Genomic DNA, 26,756 nt, shown 5'->3' with positions numbered 1-26,756 from the left:
TTTTTTTAAGACAAACATGACATCATCAGTTGTGTTTTCTTGCTGAAAGTGCTTCTGTGACTGGTTGTTAATGTGGGTTTGGCAGGCAGCTGCTCTTTTCTCAGTAGAACTTTCATCACTAGCCGGCATGCACCAGCCTGGTAATGAACTATTGTTATCATACACCTATGTCCCAGTTCTGTTACTATCTATTATCACAACTAGTGGAACGCCTCTCATTCATTTATATTCCTAACTGTTGAATAATGCAGCATATTGCCTATTTCCTGGTACAGGTTTGCAAGACAAAAAAGAAGTGGTGAAAGGCGTCTATACTGTGATCGACCAGCTCAGTAGGACTCACCTAGGCACTCTGGAGAGACTCATCTTCCACTTAGTCAGGTAAGGAAAAGATATACAGTGCCAGTCAAAAGTTTGGACTTTGTAGAATAGTACTGGATTATTTTTAAAACTGTGAAATAACACATATGGCATTTAGTATTTAAATATTAACGATAACAGTCAGTTGTTATTTTAAGACATGAAGGTGGGCTGTTCTGGAATAGTTCTTGCAAGAACAGTATTGTCAAGTTCATTTAGAGTTAATAGCCTCAGAAATCACCAATTAACAGCACCTCAGGTTAGACCCGTTATGTGTATGATTGTACACTGTCTTAACTTTTGCTTTTTTTGAACATAGGTCTTCTTTACTTTTAATTTGCATGTGACAAAAAACTTGATAAAACCCTCATAAAACAAGTAAAGTGATACTAATACATGGCCATGTATTGTCAGTTTTCCTTGTTAATAATTATGCAGACTGAGACAAGAAATTATGTAAAATTAACAAGAAAGTGTTGAAAGATGTTTTTTGATTAACATTAGGCTGGACGTGTAAAGAATCTTTTTCAAAATCCTAATTTATCACAGCTATTGAGAGCAAAAAACTAAAAAAAAAAAAACACAACAAAACAAAATGTGATTTATTCAAGTATTGATTATAAATGACCCACAACATAACCACTAACAGCACAAGTTATGCAAATTATCATGCATTATTCTGAATCTTAGAAAGCCAGGGAATAGAAGCAACCTTGGTAGTTGACCTTTAATGCAGTAAAAGATTCCTCCTTAAATTTATTTATATTTTTCAGGATCTCATTGCAGGAAGAGACGAACCGGATGAGTGCTAATGCTCTGGCTATTGTGTTTGCTCCCTGTATCCTGCGGTGTCCTGACAGCATTGATCCTCTACAGAGCGTACAGGACATCAGCAAGACCACTGCGTAAGATGGCCACTTTGTGTTTATGTGTGTGTGCATAATTAATATGCACGATTTAAAGTATGTAAATAACCCTGTTGTTTTGTGCTTCAGCTGCGTGGAGCTGATCATCTTTGAGCAGGTGAATAAATACAGAGCCAGACTGAAGGACATCAGCTCTCTGGAGTTCGCTGAGAGCAAAGCCAAGATCCGTCTAACACACATCAGGAAGTCAATGGTATGAGCACTGATGATGAAAAATCTCAGCGTGGTCTGGAATTTTTCATCTGTATTGATATTTTAAATTGTGACCTGATTTAAAAAAAAAAGAAGCATATTGGCAAAAAAAAAAAAAAAACAACACTTTTCCGCATGTGTTTGGAGAAGTTTCCATCCCAATAACCCCTTTCTCCCCTCTTCCCCTCACTTACCCCAGAAACCAGTACTAATCGCTGTTAGGTTTATGAGCATGAGCCGAACTGCCACCTCGGTATGTATGATTGAGCACTGTGAATCATAACACTGTGTAGTCCTTGTAATTGGCATCAGTGTAGCATTGTCGCTAACATTGTCAGTCCTTCGTCGTCTCATCATCTGTTTGCTCTTTAGAAAATGTCAAGATTAAAGAGCCTACATCAGCTAGTTCTTCGGTTAAATAGATGGATATGTAATAAACTGACCATCTTTTGTCCTGTAGGCAGCGTCTGAGCAGGCTGATTGTTTTTGTCCACATGGTTTGCCTTGCAGCTATAAGGTTAATTACAAAGCTGGATTTATGGGATAGCAAGATTAATAGCTGTGCGTTTGTCCTGCAGTGTCCATAATGTACCCCTGATGTTTGGAAATTCCAAAAATGTGTGTGAAACAGCACCCATTGTTGTGACAACTATAATACATACTTTGATTAATTAGAGTTTTGCGGCTAAATAAACAATTCTGATAGAAGCAAAAGTAAAACCAAGTTGATGATCCAATTCTAGTTTGACTCTTTGATTAGATTAAAATTTGAATCATGATAATTTCTGTAACAGGTTACAGAAAAAAATTTTTTTAATGAAGACGGATCTACTTGCCGATTCCAGCTTTGTACTGCTTTACTTCAGGATAGTGTGCATGCTGCTCTGATGTTACTAGTTTGTTTATTTGTTTGCTTATTGCTTTTTAAATACTGGCTTCTCAGCTTAATAGCATACTGATCAATTCATTCAAAAAGTAAAGATTGTCTGTAGGGCTGTCTTTGCTATATGCTTTCTGCAAATCTGTGTACCACAGCCTAGCTCTAGTGCACCTATTAAATTCAAGTTTATTTTAAAAAAGGATTTGTTTGTTTAAACCAAAAAAAAAACATGGTAAGGGTCTGTTTAAGGCTTCCATTTTGGCTTCTGGTAATCAAATTATCTGTATTTTTACCCCTGTTCGACTTAAAAAACTTATCTAGTACTTTATGATAAATAAGGGTTACTCACTAGTGTCATTCAAGTCAAACCGGGACTTTTGATTCTGCAGAATAACAGAACAAAGTTATCCAAGTGTTTTACTGAGAAAGTTTTCTCAGCACACCGGATCCATGATCGGACTGCCTGCTTCACGTCTGAATTTCTGGCCTCCCAGGAACTCCTTTAATGACCCAAACATGTAGAAACGGCTTGGAGCGAAGTCAGGACTACACAGGGAATGTGGTAATAGCTCCAAGCTAAGTTCATGTAATGTACAAGTAGTGTTCGTAAAAGATTGTGTGTGCAGTTCCCACAGACAGATGTGTCTCTTTTACAAGTTAGTGTCAAGTTATCAATTGATTTTAAAGAATGTTCACAGGAATGGCTGTAGTGGGCTCCAGGATGAGACACATTGGCCAGGATCATCATTTATTGTCAGTCATACAGTCTTCTTTAAAACCTTTGTTTCCACCATTCAGATGTTTTACTGCCTTATTTCAGTCTTATTATCATTCACAAGTAAGTTCATCATAAGTCCTGGTTTGACTTGAAGCCCCCCTGGTAGCATTAAATTATATACACTTCCGCTCAAAAGTTTGGGATCACTTTCTTTCCATGATCGTTCCTTATTTTTAGTTCTTTCTACATTGCAAAGGAATGCAGAAGGCGTGCAAAAATTAATTAATCTCCTTTGAACAGTTAATGGTGAGATGTGTCTGCTACTTCTGCTCTGTAAAGACTTCATAACGTCTCTAATCTGAGGTGCTGTTAATTGGTCATTTTTCAGGCTGATAACTCTAAATGAACTTCTCGTCTGCGGCAGAGGTAGGTTTTGGTTTCGCCCTCCTGGTATGGCCTGCATGAGAGCCAGTTTCATTATGGTGCTTGACGGATTTTGCAAATGCACTTGAGAATACTGTCCTTGCAAGAACTATTACAGAAAGGCTGACCTCTGTGTCTTAAAATAACAACTAACTGTTGTTTTGTTGTTACGAAATTTCCTAATTCCATATGTGTTATTTTAGAGTTTTAAAATCCCCAGTATTGTTGTAGAATGTAGAACATAAATCACTAAACAAATACAAAGAAATTTGCAAATGATCCCAAACTTTTGAGCGGTAGTGTATGTACCTCCTGCTATCCTTTTTTACCTGTAAGATCTGTGTAGATCACCTACACATACGCATATGCGTGTCTTTCACATTTGTTGTTTTTTTCACGACTCTTTCTCTCCCTCCTTCTCCCTCTCTTTCCATCAGGGTAAAAATCGGTTTTCTAAAAGTAGTCCCCTCACGCCTTCTCCACCCACAAGCCCGCTGTCTCCTGTGGTCACTGAAGGTGAAGGACCAAATGAAGATAAGGCGGAGTCAGGCCTTAGCGAACAACAACAGGCAGCAATGCAGCAAGAGGAAAAAGTGCTTTCCCAGCAAATAGAACACCTACAGAAAGAGAAGTAAATCTCTCTTTTCATCTTTCTTTTTTAGTCAAAACTTAGTTTTTAAAATGTACCCTTATTATCTTTGAAAGTCTCCTTATATTGTAGATCATCCGGTTTTTATATTTCTCTGTTTGTGACTTAATAGGGAGGAGCTGACATTTGAAATGTTGGCTTTGGAGCCACGCACGTCTGATGATGAACTGCTAGAATCTGAGGCTTCTATAGGGACAGCAGACAGCTCCGAGAACCTAATAGCAGAACAGGAAGGAGCCACATCTGAGGCCTGGGGTAACTCATCTGTTCAGCTGTTCAACTAAACTGCTGTAACCGTACATGTCAAATCTAATGAGATCAAATGCACAAATATTGTTATATTGATTTACTGATAAAATGAGTCACAGATATTCCAGTTTGCTAAGTGACTGTTTTATTAGTTTGTTTGTTACCTACTTTTATTTGCCTTGCCTGTTTAGTCGTATGTGCAAGTAGTGAACACTAGGGGGCACTGAAGTAAAATTAAACAACAAAAAAAGAAGAAGAAAAACAACAAATCATAATTTGTGCTAAAGCTAAACCAAAACTATGCAGCAAAAACACAACAGCTTACTTTTATGTTAATGTTAGGTGACAAACATTCATTAAAGATATCATTTTAAATCAATTAAAATAAAATTTAAAATACAAATATCATGCATTTGAAAGATTGAATCTTGATAAACTCTGAGCTTTCTGTGTGAGAATCCATTTCAGATATCTTAGTACTAATACATTACATGATCTATATTTATTTAGATATTTACTATCACAGCCAAGACACCAACACCACTGCCAGTTGAATTGAATAACGCTGATTATCAGTTATATACAAGTAAACAAGTGAGAGCACTTACAGCACTTAAAGGATCTGTTTTACCCTCAGAGGTCTTGTTGAGTCATGACCCATAGTGTCAGAACTGTTTCTGGTGGCACAAGTGGAACCTACAGAATATTGGGCTGAATGATTTTTGGAGAATAAGACAAAAGATCACTTTCATGACTAGAAAATCAAACAATGTGCTAATTATTGTAGCACTGCTATTTGAAAGATAGTAGGGATTAAGCAGGATCAGTAGGAGATGAAAAACTAGTCCACAAAGTTTAAGAACATTAAAGCGCTAGCTCATTGTATTAAGGCTCTGGTTTAGTGAGGGTCAGGGGTTCAAGCCCCAGCTCAGGGCCACATTTGGGCTCTTGAGCAAGGCACTTAACTTTGTCTGCTTCAAGAGCGCCATATCCCCCATGACCTTATGTTCTGACCCAGCTTCCTAATTGGGATATGTGAAAATAAGATTTTCACTATACTGCAAAGTTTGTTTGAATAAAGGCTTCTTCTAAAATAAGTTCAAGTGTAATATACAGTATATAGTTATTACCTATTCATCACACAATAGTAATTAATATGTAACTAAGTGACTGTATTGTTTTCACTTAAATGAAACTACCTTCTATATCTCATTTTCAGAGAAAAGCTGCTCAAGTATTCGTTCCCGCAAGTCAGAGAGCAAAAGCAGGCGAGGGTTACGACGCCAGCCTGAATCTCTGGATTCAGTAGACTCAGCCGTTGCCTCTCTCTCCTCCAGCTCATCCACCCCTCATTACCGCTTCCGCTCGTCCTCGTCTGGCCCTCTCTTCTCTTCCCCTTCCTCCTCAGAACATGGGCAGCACCTCTTTCCTGAGCAGGAGGAATTAGAGACGACCACGTTAACCACCCGTTGCTCTTCTAGTTCTGAGAAAACACGGCCCAGGAGCAGAGGCAACCGGAGCTGTCCGCCCAAACCCAGAGAGTCTGGAGAAGGAGGAGGGAGGAGGAGAGACACTGATTTCAGCCCTGTGCAGCCTCTGGTGTTATATGGCAGTAAGGAGTTTATGGTGTAAAGAAAAGACTAAGACCTGTTAGTGTCAGAGCTCTACTTTTTACAGAACATAGCTGACATCTTTAGAACTAGGGTGAGCTTAATTATAGACAGTAAATTTTAGCTTGAGAGGTAGAGAATAAGAGGCATCAGTTAGTAGAGGTATGCTAAAAATGAACCTGCCAAAGCTAAACCATGACATGCACATGATGCACCCTGCTGTAGAGTGGACCTGCTGGACTGGTCCTATTCTCATTGCTTCACTTTTACCTGTCCATCTTCATGTTTACAAAACTGAGCCAATACGAAGTCACTCGGCTTCGACAGACTGCATAATGCTTTGCTAACACATTTTTTTTCACCATAATGAGATGTCAGTACATCAGACATTGATAATGTATTAAATATGTAAGATAATATTGTTGTATTACTCCAACGAAAAAGAATCATTGTACATAGAAACAATGCGGCGCTGCTGGATGGTCCATGTGAAAAGTGTTTACTTGTCTTGAATTTTTTGCAATGGTAATGCGTGTTTTTTACATGCATTTGTGACAAATGTATCTTGTAAGCTTGTATGCTAGTTTTTGCATTTGAGTCACTTTTTGTTTTTCAAAAGGAAACTTTACTAGAGTGGACAAAATGACAGATATTCAGAACAGCCGTGATGTAGCTATTTCCATTCATAGCCATATTGTGTTGGAATATGACCAGATAAATTGTCGTCTTATTTGTTTTCTTTTTTTGTGTGTTTCATTGTGACCAAATCAAGACTTGAAATATTTTTGCTTTATCTTGTGTATGTTATTATGTTCGCTTTAAATAGGGTTTTTAATATATTGTTTAAATATCTTCTGTATTATTGTGTCTATATATATATATATATATATATATATATATATATATAAAACATTTGCCCTAAAAGCCATTTTTATTATTATTTTTTTTATGCCTTTGCTTACGTCTGTACTTATAAAAAGGGAAGTGTTTTCCCAGCAATATGGTTAGAGTGTGCAAGTCCCATCCATTCATATTTGTCATACACATCTGAGCCTCATAATGTTGCCTGTTTACACTAGAACATTAAACCACAAAGCCATTTAACCAGAATAATCATGTGCTCATATACAAGCACACTTGATCAGTCACTTTACAGTATATACTCTAGTGTATTTAATTAAAATTGCATCATCAGAAAAGGGTTCAACTAAAATTGTTGCCTCTTGAATGTGTCTGGTTACAATATTAACTTCTATAATCTGTGAGATGCCTGTATAAACTTCACCATGGTGGAACTGGTCAAACAGTATGCAGCAGTGTCTTTTATTCAAAACTTTCTTGGCTTTTGTTACGCAGTTTTTAAATGGTTAGAGATGTGTTGTTTTGCAGTCTGATCTTCTGTGTCTGTTTGGCCTTTGTCTGAAATCTGGACATAACATTAATGTTTTATCTCTAATTTTACAGATCTGGGCAAAGGAACAAGAAAAATGGCATGTTTGTTGTAAGTGAATGTACTGACCACTGGAAAGCACGCTTCACTCTGTGTGGGGTTTTATGTTGTTGATGTTGTTGGTTTTTTTATTTTAGTTTTTTATTATTATTTTAGATTATTTGCATTCTGTATTTCAAAACCATGTGGAGTGTAGGTCAGGAACAACACTGTTTTAAATGGATATATTATCCTGTCTGTGACTCTGTGTTTGAAGAAATCAATGTGTGCATTAATTATTTTCCCAAACATTATTATTATTATTATTATTATTATTGCCGATTGTGCAATTTGTGTATCAGTTCTTTAATGGACAAATCTGTTTATGGATGTAAAAATAATATAATGAACACCAACTTATTAAAAAAAAGTTAATAAACACATTGTCTCCTAAAAGGGAAATAAAAAAAAAAACATACTTGTAAATGAAACAAATCGACTGAGATGAGAAAACATTATCATGCCTCCATGTGATAGCTTTTAATTTTATCTTTTAATATTGGGGGTTTTCTGTTTAACCCTTAACGTGATTACTTTTCAGTACAGCTCCTTATAGGACAGCTGTCTAAATAAGCGATGACTTTTCAGTACAACCTTTCTAAATACATGATTTAATGTAAATGTAATGGCTTTTTGGTATAGTTAGGTCCACGAGTATTTGAAAGAGGGGGTCAAAATATTGACCAACATCAAGCAAATAAAGAGAATGGAATTTGAACATAAATTGGTTTAGGAACCATTTAGTGCTTGGTGAAATTGCATCATTTAAAAATATAACAGTAGAAATTGTACTACTGTGCTACTGTATGTTTAGTAGTGGCACTGAGAACATGTAAAATGAGATAAGAACTTGTAAGTCAGACATAAACATGGGCTTCAATTTACTGAAGATTGGGGACTTTAAAAGGGCATGTGGTCTGATGAGTCCAGATTGACCCAATTCCAGAACAATGGGCATGTCATGGTAAAAAGGGAAGTGCACCCATCATGCAAAGTGGCCACTGTACAAGCCCAAGGTCTAGTCTCATCAACATTATGTGGCAATAAAATGAAGTCAGCTGATTACCTGAATGTACTGAAAGAGCAGGGTATCAAATCTATGGAGTGTTTTTTTCCCTTATGGTACTGGCATATTCCAGAGCTCAGATTATGAAAGAGGGCTTCTGGCAGTATAATGAAGCATTTTTACACATAAACTGGCCACCACATTGTGCATAATAATAATAATAATAATAATAAAAATAATATGTTCAAAAGGCTAAAGGTGGTCAGGGAGAGTAATTGAGTGTTAGTTCGTCCAGTTATTTTTGAGCCTGTGAAAATGTCCTGAGAGCCCAGGAACCATTGGAAGCATTTTTTTCTTTTCCTTCTTCATCCTTTGTACGTTTCAGAGTTTCACTTTCTCTCTCTCTCTCTTTGTGTTTCTCTCTTTCTGTTTTCTCGTTTCTCTTCCTCCTATTCTGGGCGAGGTTCTCTGCTCTGCCCCGGCTGTGTGACAGCATTCACATTCCTGTCAGATTTGTCAGCTCTCAAACAGACAGAAAGTGCCGAAATGGAGTGACTGCTGCACCAGGCACTGACTAAACCTCTCTTTCTTTCTCTCTAGCACTGGACTGTTCTAGTTTTTCAATTCATCATGTGTTTTTTGTGGTTTCACCCGGTTAGTATGTTCCAGCGCCTCTTCTTCAGGCAGCCCCATGGTACAGTAACACTTTCTATGGGCAGCTTTTATGTCTAGTCGAGTGAACTGCGGCGGTAAATAGTCAGAATGAACGTGTTTACAGTGTGTGTGTTGGTCTGCTTGAACTCGGATACATGTTTTGTTAGAAAGAAAAATACAGAGGAAACAGTAATGAACGTGTTTACAGGTGTTACTCAGGGCGACGTCGAGACGCTGGTGTTCTTTGATCTGGAAACTACAGGACTAAGTAAGTCGATTTAATTTCGTCAAGCAGATTGCTTTTTATGGTTGTTTATGGTTATTCATTTATTGAGTACATGGTACACAGCCTCGCAAGTGCTTGAGTTAATATATTATTGTTTTACCACAATAACGCGTTATTTCCATTAGAATTAAGTTTGACATAACGAGCCGCTAATTCAAAATAACAACGTAGCACTAAAACCACAGTTTGTGAGCGTCTGTACTTGTGTTTGTGCTGCGTGTTCGTGCTTGCATGCGAGGGTGTGCACGCGCGCTTTCTGAACTACCTACAGTAGTTCTGTGCAGGAGACGCGTGATGACGCAGCAGCTCCAAATCTGTGAACCCCACTATTTTACTCCTCACACTCCACACCAAGCTTTATTTCATCAAAATATATGTGTGTATGCCTGGTAGTAGGAAAGCGTTGCTTCCTACTAGAACTTCCTGCTTCCTACTGTTATTTTCTAGATTTAGTTATGCTACAGTATCAGCAGACCTATCAGGAGTCTTTCCTTTAAATAGAGTGCTGCAGCATGACTAAGCTGTGAGCAAGTTGCCCCAGCAGTCACGAGAGTACTTTATTTATGCCAAGTGTGGGTTCCCTAAAATACGATAACACTAATCACTGGATTACACAAGAACAGCAGGTCTAAACAATACAAATGATATACTGATAGTGCTCCTGTGATGCAATTATGCTTTGCTGAAGGACCAAAGGTTAAAGATCTCCCCCAGTCACTTTCAGTAATTTCTTTATCATCATCTTCATCTTCTTGTCTTTCGACTGTTCCCTTTCAAGGGTCGCCACAGCGAGTCATCTGCCTCTATCTAACTATATCCTCTGCATCCTTTTCTTTCACACTAACTCCCTTCATGTCCTCTCTCACTACATCCATAAATCTCCTCTTTGGCCTTCCTCTAGACCTTCTGCCTGGCAGTTACAACCACAGCATCCTTCTACGTTCTCGTTCTATACCGATATATTTACAATCTCTCCCCTGAATATGTCAAAACCACCTTAATCTGGCCTCTCTGACTTTATCTTCAAAACATCTAACATGAATGATGGACCCATTCTTGATCTTTTCCATCCTCGTTACTTCAAAAGAGAACCATAACATATTGAGTGCCTCTCATTCACACACATGTATTTTAACTGCTATATCATGAGCACAGATAAAGTACTGTATGCAGCACTCGCTAACACTAAGTGTGAGGCAGGCAGGAATACATTCTGGTCATTACTGTGCACCATCACACACGTTCAACCACTCATTCGAATATATGAACGATTTAACATGTACAAAAAACAACTACCAGCATTTTTTAGAAAGGTAGTACGAAACAGGAGAATCTGGTGGAGAACCCACAAGGATACAGGGAGAACATGTGAAACTCCACGCGGACAATAACTGAAGCTCAGGAATAAACCAGGTACCAAACAGCAAAATCCTCAGTGTTAAATGGACACAGTTTAGCATTTATATTTGTCCATATACACACAATGCACTCTGAAAATCGGTATTTTGCTTTGCATGGAACTGTGATGCAACACCACAACATGGTATGAAGTGCTTATTTTATGAATAACCATCATCATTTAATTTAACAGGAATACGCCATTAATATATAAAGCAATAGTATAGAGGTCTGGTGTGACACGGTGGTGGTTTTGTGTAATCATAAAGAATGTCCTGTGTGCACCCAAAATACACTACATGTCATAAGTTGGCAGGATTAATAAGTTGTATGCAAACATTTACAAATATAGGCTGCTTTTTTTTATATCTTCAAACTCCCAACACGTTGTTTTAGTTATAGTAAAAGAGTAACGGTGTATGATTGAGCATATATAATTTTTTTTTTATTGTCTCAGAGAGATTTTACTTGGCACTGTAACTTGTGACTGGTGTCTTAGAGATCTGAATCTAAATCTAAATGCTGTTTAACTTGTGACCTTAATTTATTAATCCTTCAACATCAAAAAAGAAAATTTTTAAATAATTTATTTGGGGTAATATTAACAATGTTTAATATTTTTTCTAACATACCCTAATCTAGGCCTCTTTAAAAAGGTTGAGTTGTCACTTCATGGTAGAAATATCAATATAGTTACAATTAATAAGGGGAGAAAAAAGGAAACATGGTGCAATAGTCCAAATGTTCTGGGGTATTAGATCCACTTCAGTTTTCTTGGTACATACTCCAAACAATTAGTAGAGATGGCTCAATCTGGTTAAGTCTATTACACAACTAATACACATATAGATTGCATATGGATAAAAAAAATCTGTGAAATAGGTAAATGTAAACATATATTAAATATGAATGATTTTGACCCTTAAATCTCTTTCCAGACACCTCTGCATGTGATATAGTTCAGCTGTCAGCCATCTGTGGGAAGAGGACATTTAATGTCTACATTTTCCCTCGCTGCATTATAGACGCTGGTGCCTCCAGAGTAACAGGCCTGACTACTCACGGAAAGCGACTTCTTCTTCGCGGACAGCCAGTGGAAACAGTCCCCTTAAGAGAAGCTCTTCATTTGTTCATCTCCTTTCTTAAAACGATCAGCAGACCAATTCTGGTGGGGCACAACTGTAAACAGTTTGACTGCCCTATTCTGCTGCGCATCCTAGATGAGTTTAACTTGCTGGAGGAGTTTAGGGATGTAGTGTCAGCTTACCTAGACACATTGATGCTTAGTAGGAAGATGTTTCCAAACCTCCAGAAACGTTCACAGCCCTTCCTGGTCCAGCATTTCCTCCAAAAAGCGTATGAAGCTCATAATGCTATTGAGGATGTGCGAGCTCTGCAAGAGCTCTATAGAGTTTGGAGGCCAAGCCACGACCTCGTAAATCATTGTAAATTTATCTTATAGCTTAAATTCATCAGGGAGAGTGGGGTGAATTCTATGTTAGGTCAGTTGTATAACTCTAAAACGCATAAACCATCTACAATGCTGTAGTTGTGGCATTCACTCTGCACATGCTCAGTTGCATTCCCTCTCTGAAAATAATACAGCACTAAATAATTGGTCACAATCATATTTTATGGTACAAAAGTATTTTTTTTACCAGGAGAACAGTTCATTTTGTATGCAGTTGAAACCAAAATAGACTGCAGCAGATCAGTATTTAGATTGATTATAGTGCTATGCGCTACACTATTGACCTACTGTATTGTTCCAAAGCGAGTGACATTTGAATTTTTTTTATTACAATTTCCAAAACTTTGAAAATGATTAATAGCACATTTTAAAGTCACATTTGCAGAAACAGACAGTTTTAAAGAGTAAAAAAGGGAAAGTGTATGGATATGCCGGTGCGTGCATGTTGTGATTCGAGTGTATACAATCTACCTTTAACTAGTGCTATTTTTTCTTACTTAATTAGATTTATTTAAATTAATGAAAGCAGCACATTGCTCAGAACTTATAGCAAAATATTAAAATGTGACTTCAGAGTCATGAAATTTGCACAAGTTTAAAAAATCAAATATTTTAATATCAAATTTAAAATATAAGCATCAGCATTACACCCTGTGGAAATGGAAAACTGGATTGTCAGGCTTTGTTAGCAACATACTGTACTAGGCAGCTAACTTAGATCAGTGTTTTTTAAAAAAGAAATAAATAGTATAGTATAGTCAGTGTTTTAGATTTAACAAATCAAGATTTTATACAGTATAACTCATTTAAAGATAAAATGTTTTACTTTATTTCCAATGATAAGTGCAGCCATGTTATTTGACATCACTTTGTAAACAGGGAGTGCAGTGGTATTTATGTGATGCAAGATATGCATCATATTTATGCTAAGGAAAGAATGATTCACTGAATTTTGCAATAGAAACAGCACCGTCACCAGTAGCAAATTGTCCAAATCATGTTTTAAAATATCCTTCAAATATTTATTATTTAAAATAACCATTGTATGCAGTACAGTATTTGCTAAAAAATTATGTTGTTACTATTCTTAAACAAACTCTAAGATACCTTCTTTTTTTCTTTTTTTTTTTTTTAAAGAAGGAAAGGTATGTGCCTTTATGTGCATGCCTTATGAGTTCAGGAAACTATATGGCCGGTTTGCCACTGTTTACAAATTTGTTTAAGGTTATATGTTTACAAATTAAATTAATAATAAATAGGAAAAAAATATACAGGTAGTGAGGTATATACCAAACCATCAATTTACATATCGCTACACCCATAGTAGTGTATAGTTTCATGAAGGGGAGCATATTTAAAAGCTATATAAATGAATCAGAAGAATATTTTAGCAATACAATTCTAGCACTTGTAGTGTGTGTGTGTTTGTGGTGTGAAATCAGGAAAACTAGAGGTCATAAGAGATTAACTGACTTCTGTCAAAATAACTGACTGGAGTGAAGGTATACATTTATCATTTAATTATTATAACCATAATTTGTAACTTCCAAAAACTATACAAAAGCTTTATTCATGTTATAATGTACCTCTTTAAACCTTGATTAAAATGCATACAGTCTGTAGTTCAAAATTCCCCAGTTTCCTCAACTCAAATAAATCTTGTGTTTTGATGGTTAACAAAAACAACAAACTACTGTATGTTTCCAAGTTTCACTGTTTCACTTCCCATGAAATGAAGCTCAGTTTAAGTCAATAGTTTTAGCAACTGTTAATTTTATGCTAAAGAGCAGTTTCTGCAAATTATATTATGAAAAATATTTTTGTAAAAAAGCATAGACTTGCACTTTTGTCATTATTTTAGTATTAGACTGGTTTAAGCCCTAAAATTAGCATTTTGTTAGTAAAAGTCTGCACTGTTGATGTTGATGTGAAAACAGCACCTGGAAATTCACATGACAAACTTAATATATTAATAAAGAGAGCTACCAAACAGTTTTTGTTGTATTTTTATTACAAACATCATGCTGTTTAAATGTGTTAGTGTGTTGTCAAAAAGAAAAGAATAATTGCTCCAATGATAAATAAAACAAAAGGCAGAAAGGTGGATTTCAACTACACCTACGGCAGCTGTCAGTAAATTGGTGTTAAAACTGCCACTCAGCTTAACTTTAAATCTAATTCTGTTTACTTGCTGCCATTTAAGTGTTAACTTGGGCAAAATTTTATTACAAAGAATTACAAATTGTTATTATTATTATTATTATTATTATTATTATATAACAAAACAACAACAATAATAATAGGATGACATAGTTGTAATGAACAACTAGTTACTGCATTTAATTACCTCAACCTTGTCTATTTTAACAATGAACTGTTCAATATATTCCAGAATTATATTTGAATAAAACTACGTTCCCACTGCACTGTATTGCATTGTACTTTACAAAAAATGGCAGTATACGGTTTTACAATGACTAATTCAAGAGTTCAAAAAAGAACCCAGAACAACATCTAAAAAACTGCAGACATCACTTGTCTCAGTTACGCTCAGTTTTAATTTTTAAACAAAAAGAAAGGACTGGGCAAAAATAGACAAATGCAATAATAGTTTGGTCATTGAAACTGCCTCTGGTGATGGAGAAGCTCATCAACTACAACAAGATGCATGGGCTCTACACAGAGGGCATCTACAGTGCAAGAAGTCTGGGTCGACTGATAAAAACAAAGAGCTGAAGATAGGACTGGACACAGGTGAATTAAACCTTTTTAGTCCCCATGTGCATATTATTTTTTATATATTACTTTTAACTATATTACTTGTAAAGGCATTGTATAAGGATTTTAGTGAGGTCATATTTCCCCTTATTTCACTTTAGAATATCAGCTATGTTGACTTTTGAATTTTGTGATTAAATCTCAAACAGGGTTAAAAGAAAAGCCAGTGTGCTAGGATGTACAATTACCTGTTCTACACCCTTGATAGTGCCCTTGCTTAGGGGTTAGTGAGGGATGCAGCCTTGTGTTAGAAGCTAGTTAGCAATGTAGCCCGACTTAGGCATAAATACAACCACACAGAGACAACTTGGAACAACTTGGAAGCAATTATTAAGGAGACAAAATTTTGTTTAGGATGACATCACATGCTGAAAGTGCTTTATGACTGGTTTTGAATGGGGGTTCTGGCAGGCAGTTGCTCTATTCTTAGTACTGCAGATTATACTCACCTACATTCACCTATGTTGGTACAGAAAGTTAGTGTATTAAACAATTGTTAGAACAGCTGTGAAGCAGAGTGATATATAAAATTAAATGTCCCAGTGCTGTTACTATCTATCATCACGACTAGTGGAACGCCTCTCATCCACTCATATTGCTAACTGTTGAATATTGCAGCATATTGCCATGTTGCTTGGTACAGGTTTGCAGGACAAGAAAGAAGTGGTGAAAGTGATCGACCAGTTCAGTAGGACTCATCTTCCACCTAGTCACGTAAGACAAAGACATATGGTGCCAGTCAAAACTTTGGACACAAGTTTGGATTTATTTTCTATATTCTAGAAAAATACAGTTTTTTTTTAAACTATGAAATAACATGACATTAAGTATTTAAGTATCAACAACAACTATTGTTTTAACTTGCAAAAAAAAACGTAATAAAAGCCTCATAGAACAATTAAAGTGATTACTAATACATGGCCATGTGTTGTCAGTTTTGCTTGCTAATAAATATGAAATTATGTGAAATTAATGAGAAAGTGTTGAATGATGGTTCAACATGCTCTCATGTACCACTTGTTTATTTTGCTCAAATATTTTTAACTGTATTAAGACACCACTCATGGTTTTTCATTAACATTAGGCTGGACGTGTAATTATTGGTAAGTATGATGAGTTTAAGCTTTTTCCAGAATTTAAAGAAAAAATCCTAAATAATCATAGCTATTAAGAACAAACAACAAAATAAAACACAAAAAACAAATTGTCATTTATTCAGTTATTGATTACTAACCGCATGAGATATCAAATGCAAATTATCATGCATTATTCTGACAGCATTGACTCTCTATAGTTATACAACCAAACTGCATTACTGTACATGTCAAGTCTAATGCAGTCAAAAGCACTAATATTGTTTTCATGATTTGTTGATATAATGAGTCACAGATATTGATTCCATTTCACTAAAACACCTGTTTTATTAAATTTGTTGTTACCTACTCGTGTTTGCCTTGCCTGTTGAGATTTATGTACAAGTAATGAACATAAGGTGGCAGTAAAGTACAGTAAACAACTAAAAAAAGAGACCTAAAGTACCCTGCAAAGTATACTTCACAGGGTGTTCAGCCATGTTACGTGTTATTCCAAACCGCAGGAAGCGAAATGTTCAGTGTTAGTGTTCAGTGCTAGCGGAGACAAGACAGTTTGACCTGACAACATAATTATTATTTTTTTAACAACATAAATTTAACAACATAAATTAACAAAGACTAATTAGCTGACCCAGAGAAGAAGACTATCTTTTTTTTTTTACAGACAACATAAAGTGCACGTGAAAATGTGCAAACAAGAGCAGCAAAGTGACGGTGTGACAAACACAACATAACATAATACAGTACTTGTGGTGTCGAGGTGGTGAGTTGAGGTAGTGCAGAACCAGTAAACGTTCCTTAAAGTAGCAGCAAGAATTAGAAAATTAGTGCAAAAAGTAATCCAGTAATGAATATTGTGCAAAGAAGAGCATTTACAGGTTGGTGTGTACAGTAGTTTGGTGGTGTAGGTCAGTGTGTTTGCGCTTGTGTTGAAGTCAGTCCAGTCTCAATGTTTTGAGGTAGTTGAGTTAAGCTGAGTGATAATGTTTGTGTGTGTGAGTGTGTGCGTGTTTATCAGTCCAGTCCCTTTTTGTTGAAAAGACGGATGACTTGTGGAAAAAAGCTGTTGCACAGTCTGGATGTGTGTGCCGAAGGCTTCGGTATCTTTTTCCAGATGGCAGGAGTGTGAAGTGTGTGCGAGAGGGGTGTGTCCAATCAGCCACAATGTTGGTGGCTTTGCGGATGCAGCGTGTGGTGTAGATGTCTTTAATAGAGGGGAGAGAGACCCCGATGATCTTCTCCGCTGTCCTCACTATCCGCTGTAGGGTCTTGCGGTCCGATATGGCACAATTCCCAAACCAGACAGTGATGCAGTTGCTCAGGATGCTCTCGATAGTTCCACAATAGAAGGTGGTCAGGATCGGTGGTGTTAGGCTTTCTTGTGCAGGGAGCTGGTGTTGAGAGACCAGCTGAGGTGGGATTTTGTCCAGAGAAAGTTCCCTTTACCGACACTCCCTGCAAATGAAGCAGGAAGTAGGAAGCAGCCTGTAGAGTAACAACGGAATCGAACGCATGTGCTAAAGCTAATTTGAGCAAAACTATGCAGCAGAAACAAAACTGCTTACTTTTGTTTTACACTTTATGTTTAGAGAAATTTTCCATTTTAATTAATTACAAATATTCTGTGTTTGAAAGATTAAAACTTCTGACATTTTTTTTTTAAACTTTTGAAAATTTGTGAGAATCCAATTTAGATATCTTAGTAATATTAAGTCATGTGACCTGTATTTATTCAGATATTCATCATCACCGCCATGACACCAACACCATTGCCAGGTGAATTAAATAACATTCTATCAGTTAGACAAGTAAACAAGTGACAGGATCATGGACACCCAAGGCTCAACTATGCCTTTAGGGGCAAAAGGGCAACCTGGTTGCTCCGATCCCACAGAAAAGACAATGTTGCACAAATTGCTAAAAAAAACATAATAATGCTAGTGTAAAGTTTTAAAGTTGTATAATTAAATGAATCAATTGCTTGGTTGCTTGGTCTGTCAACTGTGCTTCGATTAGCTTTTCTGGCACCAGAAGAAACTCACACACACCAACACAGTGTCTGTCAGAAAGGTCTCTGCTTATTAACAGCAAAATATATATCTGTTACTACAAAGAACATAAACCATTGTAAATATCCTGTGAAATCATGAATAACAAAAAATGGAAGTTAGACAGGTGTTCGTCCAGAGACAAACCAGGAGGTGTTGGCTTGAGTTAGGGGGAGATGGGGGAAATAGAGAAAGGGATAGAAAGAGAAAGACATGAATAGAGAATGAGAAGGTGAGCGTAGGAATATTTGCACCTTAAGAACAGATGCAAGACAAATACGTCTGATCTATGGAGGGCACGCTCGCAACTTACAGCACTTAAAGGATCTGCTGCTGAGGTCTAGGTACCAGACACCACATCACATCTTCAGAGACCTTGAGGAGTCATGAAAGGAGGGGCAGAACTGTTTCTGGTGGCACAAGGGGAACCTACAGAATATTGGGCTGAATGTTATGGCTGATGGTTGTATAATTTGCAGGTATAAGAGCATGAGCTAGATAGAGACTTAGACAAAGTATACTACTTTCATGACTTCAAGTGCTAATTATTGTACCACTGCTATTTGGAAGATATTAGAGATCACAAGGAAGTACAAGGATCAGCGGAATCATGTAGACGTTAAAGCAGTAGCTCTTGTCATCTCATCTCATCTGGTTTAGTGATCAGAAGGTCAGCAGTTCAAGCCCCAGCTTCACCAAGCGGTCATGTTTTGGTTCAATTCCCAGCCATTATCCATTCCCGTCTCTGTGTGCATAGAGTTTGCATTATCTCCACATGCTTTGTGGGTTTCCTCCAAGTACTCTGGTTTCCTTCCAAATTTCAAAAACCTGCAGAGTAGGCTAATTGCCGGCCCTGCGATGGATTGGCACACTGTCCAGGGTGTACCCCGCCTTGTGCCCTAAGTCTCCTGGCATAGGCTCCAAGCCCCCCGCAACCCTGAATACAGGATAAAGCGGTATAGACAATGAGTGAGTGGTGTAAAGAGAAGAGTGAGACCTGTTAGTGTCAGAGCCCTACTTTTTTCAGAACATAGCTGACATCTTTAAAAATAGAGTAAGCTTAATTATAAACAGTACATTTTAGCCTGAGTGGTAGAGAATAAGAGGCATCAGTAAGAAGAGGTATGCTAAAAATGAGCCTGCAGTACCAAAGCTAAACCTTAACATGCACATGCACACCTACTTCACTTTTACCCGTCCATATAGATGTTTACAAAACTGATACGAAGGCACTTGACTTTGACAGACTGTATAGTTTTTTTATAATAAGATGTTAGTATAATTAATTAAATATGTGAAATTATATTTTAATTAGTAATTATAGTATTACTGAAAAGTGTTTACTTGTCTTGATTTTTTGTAAGCTTGTTTGCTAGTTTTTGCATTTGAGTTTTGAGAAAAGTTCACCACAGAGGACAAAATGACAGACAATCAGAACAGCCATGACATAGCTATTTCCATTCATATCCATATTGTGTTGGAATATAAACAGATAAAATGTTTTAATACATGGGCCTTTAAAAGGGAAAATAGAAAAATTGTAAATAAAACAAATCGAATGAGACAAGAGAACATTACTATACTTCCATGTGATGGCTTGTAATATGAATATTTTTTAAAAACCATAATTACTTTTCAGTACATCTCCTAATGGGACAGTGGCCAGTAAATCTCAAAACGTGATTGCTCTGCAGTACATTTTAAAATACATGTAAATATGTGTTATGTAAATGCAATGGCTTTTTGGTACAGTTAGGTCCATCTGTATTTAAGAGTTGGCAGGGAGCAAATTATTGATCGACATCAAGCAAAGAAAGCAAATAAAAAGCTTTGAATTTGAACATGAATTGGGTTAAGAACCATCCAATGCTTGGTAAAACTGCACCAGAAAAGAAAACAGTAGAACTCACAGCTACTGGATGTTTAGTAGCAACAGTTTAAGGCTTATCCACATGTAAAATGAGACAAAAACTTTTTTACTAATAAAATAAGGCTTTAATTTGCTAGGGAGCTTAAAGATTGGACATTGAAGCATTGGGAAAAGGGCATGTAGTCTGATGAGTCCAGATTGACCCTATCCCGGAACAATGGGTGTGTCAGGGACAGAGGGGAAGTGCATGACCACTGTATAAGTCTTTGGAGGCAGTTTTATGATCAGTGGTTGCTTAAGTTAGTCAGGTCTAGACTCGGCAACATTATGTGGCAATCACATCTATGATTTTGTTTCTACCTTGTTGGCACAGGCATACTCCATAAAATTGTGAAAGACTGGTTCTGGGAGTATGGGGAGCCAAATGACCTGGCCACCACATTGTGCAACATAAACAACAAAAGAAATATACGGTTATTCACTAAGCGCCCCGCACCTTGCACACTGCGCGATTTAGGGACCGTCTGTAAATTACTGTCCTACTGAAATACAGATTGATATAATGTAAAACAATTGACAAAATAACTTATAACCAAATAAGTTAATAGATTTTGCTGTTAGTCTTAGGGTCGTGATTGGTAGTGTATTATAAACTTGTATATTATCACTCTGAATATTTATTAAGAATTAATAAGTAAATATTTTATTTTAATCTCCCAAGTAACGCGACCGGTTGGCTCAACACTCCTTTTATTTATTTATTTATTTATTTATTATTTATTTTATTTTTATTTTTACAAAAAATGTGTAGTCATCTGTTTTCTATTTATTAATAAATATTAAAAGTGATAATAGTTAATAAAAATAAAAAAAAGTTGTGCCTTCTACAGGACAGGTGATGACACATTTTACAAGGGATTTTTAGCCAATATGTCACATGACCTGGAAGTTATTAAAATAAAATAATTAACATTCCTTTTAAAACATTTATAAATATGCAAAATCATAACACTTAATACAAAAGGTTGTGTCCTCTGCAGGAGAGGTAACCACACATTTAAAAAGGATTTGGAACTAACAGGTCACATGACCTAGAAGATTGACTTTTTACTTATAATTCCTAATAACTATGGAATTGTTAAATGCGAGGTAATAATACACCACCATGCATGACACTGACACTAACAGTAACAACATTAATTCATTTACTTGTTTATTTATGATTTCGTAAATTATATTACAGTACGGTATATTAATCTGTATTTCAGTCGGACAGTAATTTACAGACGGTCCCTAACTCGCGCAGCATCCGAGGTGCGCCGTATGCCGGCGCTGTTAGTGTAACCGCCACAGAACCGGAGCGAATTTCAAACTTCACCGCGGTAAGAAATTGTCTAAATACTTGACTGCGCCTTCTCTTTTTTCATTCTCACACCTAACATTTGTTCTGGGTTTTTTTTATTTCCCATTCCCATATTCTCATTTTTCTGTTTTTAATATTTTTGTTCTTGCTTCTGAACAATTTGGTTACGGCTTTATGTAAATGTCAGTTTTTGCCTTTCTCTTTCTCTTTCTCTCCCTCCTTTATGTCTAATCGACTTTATGTCGAATAAAGTTGTATTTAAAGCGTATTGCAGTCTGCATGCACACGGACAGATGTTTGATGTTAAAAAAATCTGAAAGGAAAATAGAGAGTAAAGAGTAATAAACGTGTTTACAGGTGTTACTCACGGCGACGGGAGTCTTCTTTGATCCTGAAACTGCAAGACTAGTAAGTCGAATTTCATTGGTTTCTATTAATCAAATTGCTTTTTATTATTATTTATGATCTATTATTTATTGTGTTTTCACAATAATTTGCATGGAAGCCTTGCAAGTGCTTATCTCAACTTACTCTCGAATACTGTATATCTGCTATTTTAACGCAATTAACGCGCTATTTCATGAAAATAGCATGTTATTTTGTTTTATTGGTTTGAATTGAGCTTGAGATAACGAGTCACTAAGTCGAAATAATGACGTAGCACTTAAAACAGTTTTTGAACGCCTGTACCTGTGCGCGCGCTTCCTGGAGACACGTGATGACTCAGCAGCTCCAAATCTGTGAACACCAGAACACCACTAACTGACCGCTCACACGCCACACTAGACTTTATTCCAATAACAAAAATAACACTCTAAGTAATAGGTAGTAAATAATGACTTATAAGTAATTCTCTCATCTGGAGAATATTTTGAATGGGGGCTATTTTGAATGAAGTTGAAACCAAAAATGGACTGGTTGTTCAGTATTTAGGTTGATTATAATTAACATTGCTAAGCAAGTTTGTAAACTATACAGTATGGACAGTTATAGATTATAGCTTCAGATTTTAAGATATATATTTTTTTTTTTTAAACTAAAGAGATTCCATTACATGAAATTAAATTGTTACCAAAACCCAAGCATCTTCTTCTTTGTCTTCCGTCTCAAAACTCAAGCATATTACCCTATTTTGCTCTAGTTTGGTCATTTGTTCAGTTTCACTCCCAGCAAGTTATTCACATGATTGATGCATGTACAGTATCTCCCCCTTTCCTTACCCCCATCTACCTCTCTAAGTCAAAATGTAAAAATTTTAAAACGTACCATTATGTCTGCCTATATTATAGATAATCTGGTTTTAACATTTCCCTGTTTGTGACTTCATAGGGAGGAGCTAACATTTGAAATGTCAGCCTTGGAGCCACGCACGTCTGATGATAAACTGCTAAAATCCTGGGGTAACTCAGGTATTAAGCTATACAACTATACTGCTATAATTGTGCATGTCAAGTCTAATGCAATCAAATGCACTAATCTTGTTTTTATGATTTATTGATCTAATGGGTCACATTAATTCCAATTCACTAATGCAGCTGTTTTATAAGATTTTTAACGCTTTATTGTGGCATACTCTTGTTTGGCCTTACGTGTTCACACTAGAAGTGACGTATACATTGAACAACTAAAAGAATAAGAATAAAAACACACAAAAGCACATCATAATATGTGAGCTTAACCAAAACGATTCAGCAGAAAAATAATCTCCTTATGTCACAACTCTGGGTCTTTGACATTTCTGTTCCCATGCTGCCACGTTCCTTTCCTCCCAGGGTCAGAACTGTTTCTGGTGGCACAAGGTGAACCTACAGAATAAGATTAAGACAAAAGATTCATGACCTTAAAAGTGAACAATGTACTAATTATTGTAGAACTTCTATTTGGAAGATATTAGAGATTAAGCAGGATCAGAAGAAGCATAAAAATCTAGTTCAAAAAGTTTAAGAACTTTAAAGTGGTAGCTTTGGGTAAGTGATCAAAGGTCAGAGGTTAAAGCCCTAGCTCTACCAAACTGCCACGGTTGGGCCCATAAGCAGAGAGAAAGACAGATAGAAAGAAAGAATACAAGATATTTGGTGTTGCAAGACCTAAAAGGAAAATACAGGGGAAACAGTAATGAATGTGTTTACAGGTGTCACTAACAGCGACAGGGAGACGCTGGTGTTCTTTGATCTGGAAACTACGGGACTAAGTAAGTCAAATTGCATTTCATTTCATTAACATCAATATTTTTTTTATAATTATGATTATTTATTCATTGTTTAATTTGTACATAGCCACACAAGTGCTTATTTAAATTTAATATATCATTATTTTAGCGCAATAATGGGTCTTTTTTTTTTCAAATGAAGCTTGACAAAATGAGTCACTAAGTCAAAATTTTAACTGTCTGTTAGTGCTTGCATGCAAGCGTGTGCACACACGCTTCCTGGATTAACTAGTTCTGTAGCCAAGACACGTGATGATGCCGCATCTCTAAATCTGCGAACGGCACTATTTTACCCCTCACACTCCACACTAAGCTGTATTTCAACAAAATATATGTGGCTATGCAGGTGTGTAGGTGGTTTGCATGTGATCAGATACAATACCTGCCAGTAGGAAAGCACTGCTTTATTTTCTAGATTTTATTGTCAGTAGATCTATCAGGAGTACTTCCTGCAGTGTGACAGAGCTGTAAGCATGTCACATGAGTAAGTACTTTATTTGTGCCACTCTTGATTTTAGTGCTTACCCTTACATACCAATAGTACCGATAAAGATAAATGATATCTGATAGTGCTCCTGAGATGCTTATGTGGTTCTACTGAGTGAATAAAGTTTAAAGATCTCACCCATTCATTTTTAGTAACTGCTTTATCATAGTTACAGGTAACACTAAGTGTGAGGTCGGAATACATTCTGGTAAATCCATGGACAATTTAACACATCCAAAAAGCTACCAGCACTAATCAGGTGGAAACCCACAAGGATACAGGGAGAATATGTAAAACTTCACACAGACAATAATCGAGGCTCAATAATAAACCAAGCACCAAACAACAAAATCCCCAGTGTTAAATGGACACAGTTTAGGATTTCCATTTACACACTGTGTGTAATCATAAAGAATGTCCTGTGTGCATACACTACATGGCCATAAGTTGGCAGGTGTGATAAGTTCTCCGCAAACATTTATAAATATATGGATGGTACTCACTTTTGATATCCTCTTACATTTAACACACTGTTTTAGTTTATAGTATAAAATCATTACGTAAAGAAGCAAAAAAATATTTGGGCAATAATAACATTGTTTAATATTTTTTAACATGGTTAGAAAAATGGTAGAGATGTCACTTCATGGTAGAAGTATCAATATAGTTACAATTAAAAAGGGGGGGGGGGGAATGTAACATAAAAAGCTTTTTATTTTGTGTGTGTGTGTGTGTGTGTGTGTGTTTGCGGGTATGCTACAAAGCAATTAAAAATGCATACTACTTAAAAAAAAAAAAAACTTCGTCTAGAGTATTTTTTTAAGCATACCAAAACAATTGGTAGAGATGGCTTCAGTCCATTTTTCTATATGGTCCTAGTAAACATATAGAACACTCTATCAAAAGGTTACGCAGAATGGTAAAGGGTTAAAAAGTAACCAACATATTGTAACACAAAATATATTTTTAGCCTAAGGACAGTGATTCACCTTTAATTATTACACATGTAGATCACATTCATTTATGTATGATTTCATGTGGATACAAAAAATCTGTGATTAAATGATTCAATATAAATGTATGTTAAATTTGGGTAAAGAACATAAAACTTTAATGCCTTTGATTCTGAGATTCCTGGTTCGGTTCCCGGGTGATGCTGTAACCTCTCGCAGCCAGAAGTCTAGATTGGTCTAAAGCTGATTGGTCCTCTCAGAGGAGGTACTTAGCTCTCTCACATTAATCATGGCTCTACAGCCAATAAGCGGAAGGAGCAGATAGCGCTGTCCTCCAAGTGTGTGAAAAAAATCCAAATAAATAAATAATTTAATGGCTTAATGAACCTTAAATCTCTTTCCAGACACCTCTGCATGTGATATAATTCAGCTGTCAGCCATCAGTGGGCAAAGGACCTTTAATGTCTACATTTTCCCTCGCTGCGCTATAGACGCTGGTGCCTCCAGTGCTACGGGTCTGACTATCGACAGAGAGCAACTGCATCTACATGGACAGCCAGTGGTAACAGTCTCCTTAAGTGAAGCTCTTAATTTGTTCATCTCCTTCCTTAAAACGATCAGCAGACCAATTCTAGTGGGGCACAACTGTAAACAGTTTGACTGCCCTATTCTGCTGCGCATCCTAATTGAGTTTAATCTCCTAGAGGAGTTTAGGGATGTAGTGCCAGTTTACCTAGACACATTGCTGCTCAGCAGGAGGATGTTTCCATACCTCCAGAAACATACGCAGACCTCCCTGGTCCAGCATTTCCTCCAAAAAACTTATGAAGCTCATAATGCTATTGAGGATGTGCGAGCTCTGCAAGAGCTCTATAGAGTTTGGAGGCCAAGCAACGACCTCGTAAATAATTTTAAGACAATAGTTTAAATACATCAGAGGTGTAAGTCATTTGTTGGGTCAGTTGTATAACTTTTAATTGGTTCAACCACCAACATGCAACTGAGCATTTGCAGAGTGAATGCTACCAACACATACTGTAGTAGTTGCATTCCCTCCTTGCAAACAAAACAGCTCTAAAGAATTGGTCAAAAGCATATTTTATGGCACGAAAGTGGAGAACATTTTTAATGATGTGTTCATTTTGTATGCAACTAAAATCAAAATAACTGTGGTTGATCAGTATTAAGGTTGATGATATTTAACATTGCTAAATATGATAATTAACTATACTGTATGGACAGTAATTTCGATTTTAAGAAATTTAAATTTATTTTAAAGACTCAAGAGAGATCCATCTTACATGGAATGGTTACCTTCCCAAAAACTTTGTAGCACAAGCATAAGCACAAAACCCAACCATATCAGCCTATTTGCTCTAGTTTGGTCATTTGTTCAATTTCACTCCCAGTTATTTACGTAATTGACACATTTATGCACCCACACAACTATGGTTTAGTAAATTAAGCACTTTATGTGGTGCAGCTGTACAACTCCATAAGAGTTCTGTTCCATACAATAAGGAAACACCACATTGAAGACAATGCAATGTCTTTTCTTCCAGGCTTGACTATGGCGGGAGAATAAATCTAATTTAGAAAAATCCTCAACAATTTAAATTCAAATCTTTATTTTAATTGTAAAA

At 36.4% G+C, this 26,756-nt stretch overlaps 3 protein-coding genes across 9 annotated transcripts in view; all 3 read left to right on the top strand.

Moving 5' to 3' along the window:
* Positions 1 to 6,758, top strand: part of myo9ab (myosin IXAb) — a 107,606-nt gene extending 100,848 nt beyond the window's left edge. For 5 of the 6 annotated variants that reach the window (XM_053491226.1, XM_053491227.1, XM_053491229.1 and 2 more), the window contains 7 exons: positions 276 to 381; positions 1,134 to 1,265; positions 1,356 to 1,479; positions 1,678 to 1,731; positions 3,937 to 4,130; positions 4,261 to 4,403; positions 5,617 to 6,758. In XM_053491226.1, the coding sequence (XP_053347201.1) occupies positions 276 to 381; positions 1,134 to 1,265; positions 1,356 to 1,479; positions 1,678 to 1,731; positions 3,937 to 4,130; positions 4,261 to 4,403; positions 5,617 to 6,029 (1,166 nt within the window). In that variant the 3' untranslated portion in view covers positions 6,030 to 6,758. The remainder of the gene's footprint in view (positions 1 to 275; positions 382 to 1,133; positions 1,266 to 1,355; positions 1,480 to 1,677; positions 1,732 to 3,936; positions 4,131 to 4,260; positions 4,404 to 5,616) is intronic. The other variant, XM_053491225.1, reaches the window with a different exon arrangement.
* A 2,209-nt stretch (positions 6,759 to 8,967) lies between these two features.
* Positions 8,968 to 12,568, top strand: LOC128518053 (protein PML-like). 2 transcript variants are annotated; one of them, XM_053491187.1, is made up of 3 exons: positions 8,968 to 9,196; positions 9,365 to 9,424; positions 11,779 to 12,568. In XM_053491187.1, exons 1-3 carry the CDS (start codon positions 9,133 to 9,135, stop codon positions 12,300 to 12,302), a joined length of 648 nt encoding a protein of 215 aa, XP_053347162.1. In that variant the 5' UTR covers positions 8,968 to 9,132; the 3' UTR covers positions 12,303 to 12,568. The 2 variants fall into 2 exon arrangements, with proteins under 2 accessions (XP_053347162.1, XP_053347160.1); XM_053491185.1 differs by having other exon boundaries at positions 8,968 to 9,424.
* An 8,839-nt stretch (positions 12,569 to 21,407) lies between these two features.
* On the top strand, positions 21,408 to 26,542 carry LOC128538996 (protein PML-like). The gene is made up of 5 exons (XM_053510647.1): positions 21,408 to 21,483; positions 21,822 to 21,872; positions 22,794 to 22,873; positions 23,596 to 23,655; positions 25,518 to 26,542. Exons 3-5 carry the CDS (start codon positions 22,813 to 22,815, stop codon positions 26,039 to 26,041), a joined length of 645 nt encoding a protein of 214 aa, XP_053366622.1. The 5' UTR covers positions 21,408 to 21,483; positions 21,822 to 21,872; positions 22,794 to 22,812; the 3' UTR covers positions 26,042 to 26,542.
* The last annotated feature ends 214 nt before the right edge of the window (positions 26,543 to 26,756 follow it).

Source organism: Clarias gariepinus, chromosome 2, assembly GCF_024256425.1.
Source record: "Clarias gariepinus isolate MV-2021 ecotype Netherlands chromosome 2, CGAR_prim_01v2, whole genome shotgun sequence".
Taxonomy (NCBI): domain Eukaryota; kingdom Metazoa; phylum Chordata; class Actinopteri; order Siluriformes; family Clariidae; genus Clarias; species Clarias gariepinus.
This window is presented reverse-complemented; position numbering and strand designations above follow the sequence as displayed.